Source organism: Sturnira hondurensis, unplaced genomic scaffold (assembly GCF_014824575.4).
Source record: "Sturnira hondurensis isolate 20B ecotype Veracruz unplaced genomic scaffold, ASM1482457v3 Scaffold0005493, whole genome shotgun sequence".
NCBI lineage: Eukaryota > Metazoa > Chordata > Mammalia > Chiroptera > Phyllostomidae > Sturnira > Sturnira hondurensis.
In genome coordinates, this window is record NW_028078124.1 from 335,144 (window position 1) to 340,124 (window position 4,981).

Genomic DNA, 4,981 nt, shown 5'->3' on the forward strand with positions numbered 1-4,981 from the left:
TGACAAAACTAATTGCCAACTAATCCTGTGAAAACAGTAGTTTAGGACACAGTTTTCCAAGTTTGACATCATCTATCAATTATAAAAATAAATTTTTAATACAATAAGTAATGAAATATTAATGTTCCTGCCAACCAAACAAAGTATAACCTTGGGAAATGAACCACCTCAAAATGACATGTTTTTGTTGCATTATCACGGTGACATTTCTGTAACTTCTAAAAGTGATCAGAGCAAGAAATACACATACACAAAACACAAATATACACAAAGAACATCGACACACACAACACAGCCAGCTCTTAACTGCAATAAACATGTTCTCAGGTATGTATATTATCCATCAGCACTGGGCACTTCCTGTCATCACAGCTCTCATTTCAACCTGCATTTATAGCTCCTATGGGTCGGATGGGGTCCTGTAGAATTTTGATTATACTTTCTATCTGAAAGCTGAATGACTAAAAATTAACACACTGATCATTTAAATGACTCCCAAATTAAATTCATCAGTTTTTTACCCATGTGGTAAACATTCAACTGAAGAAGGAATAGATATCCAGAAAATCATGGTATTGTATAATTGATGGAAAGAATTATAAATTGTTACCAACTGTGTTTATCAAGTAAATGTGCGTTAAAAGGTCAACAGTTTCATGTTTTCCTTTGCATCTTGGAAAAACAGAAAATAAAGAATGGGCTATGGTTTATTGAGCAGAGCCCAAGATACACACACTTCAGTTGGTAGCTGCCTGAGTTCTGACTGTGAGAGCTGTGACTGAGTTAGGGGAATGCCTTTCTACAGTTTTGAGAAATACCCTTCAGAATCGTTCAATTCCATTTTGTCTGATGCTGACTTCCTTGAATCATATAGTTATTTCTGTGCATTTCTCAGATTTCTACACCCCTGTCTGAGGATGTGCTATTGGTTTTAGAGAGAAGGGAAAGGAAGGGAAGGGAGAGAGGAAGAAAAACATCCATTAGAGAGAGAAACAGTGATAGGTTGCCTCTCACATGCGCCTCGACATAGGGCTGAAATTGAAATTTTTGTATGTGCCTTGACTGGGAAATCAATCTGTGACCTTTTGGTTCATGGGATGATGCTCCAGCCAACTGAGCCACCTGGACAGGGCTTCTCAGGTTTTTAAAAAGAGAACTGGGCATTTAATTGGAATACCAGAAACCAGAAACATCCTAGAAGAAAACAGGCAGTAAAATCTTAGAATTTATTCTGGAAATATTTTTGATGGTATAGCTTTTCAGGCAAGGGAAACAAAAGACAGACTAAACAAATGGAAATCTATCAAACTAAAAAGTGTTTGCATAGCAAGAGAAACCTTCAACAAAACCAAAAGGCCACCCACTGAGTGGGAGACGATTATTCACCAAAGACATATCTGGTAAGTTGTTAACAATGTTCAAAATCTATGAAGAAGTCAGACAGCTCAAAAACAATAAACAAGCAATCCAACTGAAAAATGGGCAAAGGACCTGAGTACATACTTCTCCAAAGAGGACTCACAGATGGAAATAGACATAAGAAAAGATGTTCAATGTTGCTAACTGTTAGAGAGATGCAAATGAAAACCATAGTGTAAATCACCTCACTCCTGTCAGAATGGCCGTCACCAATAAATTAACAAACAACAGGTGCTGGTGAGGATGTAGAGAAAAGGGAACAAACAGTCCTGCACTGTTGGAAAGAATGTAGACTGGGAATACAGCCACTCTGGAAAACAGTATGGAGTTTCCTCAAAAAATTAAACATGGAATTGCCTTATGACCTAGCCAATTCACTTCTGGGAATATATCCAAACAAGCCTACAGCACTAATTCAAAAGAATATAGGGACAGGCACAAATAGTATTACAAAATTTTTATTACAAAACCTCTTACCACAAAACCATAGCATGTAATTCTATAACATTACAATATCACTCTCAAGCACACGATGTGACATTTTAGGTGAAATGCTCAAATTACAACTACAGATCATTACACCCATATCATTACCCTCCCAACCACACTTTTGCCAGAACCTGCATATGCACCCCAATGTTCATTCCACTGTTGTTTACAATAGCCAAAAACTGGAAGCAGCCCAAGTGTCCATCAGGAGATGAGGGGATAAAAAAGCCATGGTACATTTACATCGTGGAATACTACACGGCCACAATTAAAGAAAATCTTACCCTTTGCAATAGCATGAATGGACCTGAAGAGCATTATGGAAATCTAAGTAAGTCAGTCAGAGAAAGACAAGTATCACAGGATCTCATTTATATGTGGAATCTAGTGAACACCAAAAACTAGCAAACAAAATAGAAACAGACTCATAGATACAAAGAACAGACTGACAGCTGTCAGAGAGAGTGTGTGGTGCCCTGGGGGATAACAGTGAAGGATTAACTTCCCCAGCATCTTCTCTCATCACATCCCTTTGCCTCCCTGCCCACTCAGATCTGTCCCAGTTGTCTTGTGCTGCTTGCTGCTGCCACAACCCATCTTGAGCTGAGTGGTTCAGACACTACAAGAATATTGGTGGGAAAATTTGCAAGAACTCAAAAGGGGAATTAATCTTACTCTCTAAAAATGATCATAACCCAAGAATAAATGTAAACTTTGAGAAATGCTGAAAATGTTTACCTCTAGAACCATTTAAACATGTGCTAATACATGTCCTTCACTTGAACGTTAATATATTTTGGGATAGCTTACATAGTTTCTTGTTGCAATACAACTTTTACAAACTTTCTCCCTTGCTACTAGATTATTTCACCAAGGAATTTAGAGTTTATTTCACCTTTCATTGTATTCACCATATAACTGGTGAGGCATATTAATAACTCTGCATTATTTTCTGTATTAAAATTTCTGTCCACTTTGGAAAGAATCTCATAGGGCATTACTTTTACTGTGCTGTTTCCAACTACCACAAGTTAATAGGAAGTCAAATATTTAAGTACATAAGCCAGAAAAGTGTGTTGATATAATTTTCTCACATTTAATTTCTCTCTGTGTAATATTCCTGGCTTGAGAAAAATGAGAATCGCTATTTTTTTAAAGAAAAACTAAAAACTCCAATACTTTAGTTGCCCCATTTCTACTTTAAGAGCTATGCTCTTCCATAGAAGTTTACCCTATTTTCTGGCCGAGAACTTGAATAATTACTATCTGTATATGAAACCACTAATTGAGAGAACTTTCTGAGTTCTCACTTCACATGGACCTCACCTGCAGTGCCTTACAGAAGGCGTCCTTCACCTGAGCATTCCTCAGGCTGTAGATGAGGGGGTTCAGCAGTGGGTTAAAGAGACTATGAAACAGGGACAGAATTTTCTCCTTCTCCTCTCGTTGACTGGACTCAGGGACCATATAAACCACCATGGCTATGCCAAAGAAGAACCCGACCACACAGAGGTGGGAGGAGCAGGTGGAGAAGGCCTTCCTGCGGCCCTCCCCAGATTGGATCTTCAGGATGGCCCAGAGGATATGTACATAGGAGACCAGCACCAAGCAGAGGGGCCCAACTAAGACAAAAACACAATCAGCGAAGATGACCACTTTGTTGAGCCAGGTGTCAGCACAGGCCAGCTTGAGGACAGACAAGAGCTCACAGAAGAAGTGGTTTACTTCCTGAGGCCCACAGAATGGCAGCCTTAGAAGGAGAAGCACGTTTATCAGAGGCAGGACAAATCCACACAACCAGGACATGGTGGTGAGGATCGTGCACACACTCCAGCTCATAATGACAGTGTACTGCAGGGGGTGGAAGATGGCCACGTACCGATCATAGGACATTGCCACTAGAATCAGACACTCTGCGTGACCAAATGCTAGACACAAAAACGTCTGCATGATGCATGGGACAAAGGCGATGGTTCTATTCTGGGTCAAGAAGTTTGCCAGCATCTTGGGGACATTGATGGATGCATAAAACATATCAATGATGGCCAGGTGAGAGAGGAAGAAGTACATGGGGGTTTGTAATCTCCGGTCCAGACAGATGAGTGCAAAGATCATGCCATTTGCCAACAGACTGAAGGTGTAGAACAGGGAGAAGACCCAGAAGAGGAGAACTTCTGTCTCTGCACTGAGCTGGAATCCCAGCAGCACGAACTCTGTGACCCATGACTGGTTGCCCCGCATTCCTTATAGATACCTGGTCAAGAACTGAATTGTGATAAAAGTCAGGGCTGGAGAATCAATAAAAACTGGAGTTAGTCTCAAGGTGAGCTCAAAGAAGGTTGTATCCTTGTCACTCTTTGAAAGCTTCCCCTTCTCCCCCAAACTGGTTACCTGTTTTTCCTGTCATATGAAATAAACTTAACTTATAGAAAACAGTCAAGAATTCTGCAAAGAACTCCAATATAACCATGTGCCCAGATTTAACAAATTTTAGGGTTTATTTCATATTTGTCTTATAATTCTTTTTCTCTATAATATTATGTATGAGTATTGCTTTTTTCTTAAGCACTTGAGATTAAAGTATAAATGCACATGATACCCAATTACCCTTAAATTCCTTTTTTTCACCAAGAACAAAGATACTCAGCAATCTAACCATAATTGTCAAAATCAGGCAATTTCTTACTGACATGATTCTTTAATCTGTCACATTTTCTCTCTACTCCCCTCACCCAGGACCCAATCCAAAATGACATGTGGTATTTAATGTCATTCATCTTTAGCGTCCTTCCATCTGAAATAGTTACTCTATGGGCCTTTGCCATTCATGATCACTGAATCTTGGAAGATTGTAGAGAAGGTCTTCAGTACAGTGTTCTCCAAATGGAACTGCATACATCTATTCATTTTTTAATCAGATTATTCACTTTCTGGAGGGAAGTTAAATATATTCTATTGTGCTTCATGGGCAGGTGCATGGAGCTCACTGTTCCATCACTGGTGACACTCACTCAGATCACCTGGAGAACATTGTGCCTCCCCTGTGTCTCCATTATAGAATGATTATCTTTTT

The 4,981-nt window shown here is 39.4% G+C and overlaps 1 protein-coding gene across 1 annotated transcript; it reads right to left on the bottom strand.

Annotated features, from left to right (window-relative positions):
• Positions 1–3,219: 3,219 nt before the first annotated feature.
• On the bottom strand, positions 3,220–4,149 carry LOC118987915 (olfactory receptor 2A2-like). The gene has a single exon (XM_037047256.1). It carries the CDS (start codon positions 4,147–4,149, stop codon positions 3,220–3,222), a length of 930 nt encoding a protein of 309 aa, XP_036903151.1.
• Between the last annotated feature and the right edge of the window lie 832 nt (positions 4,150–4,981).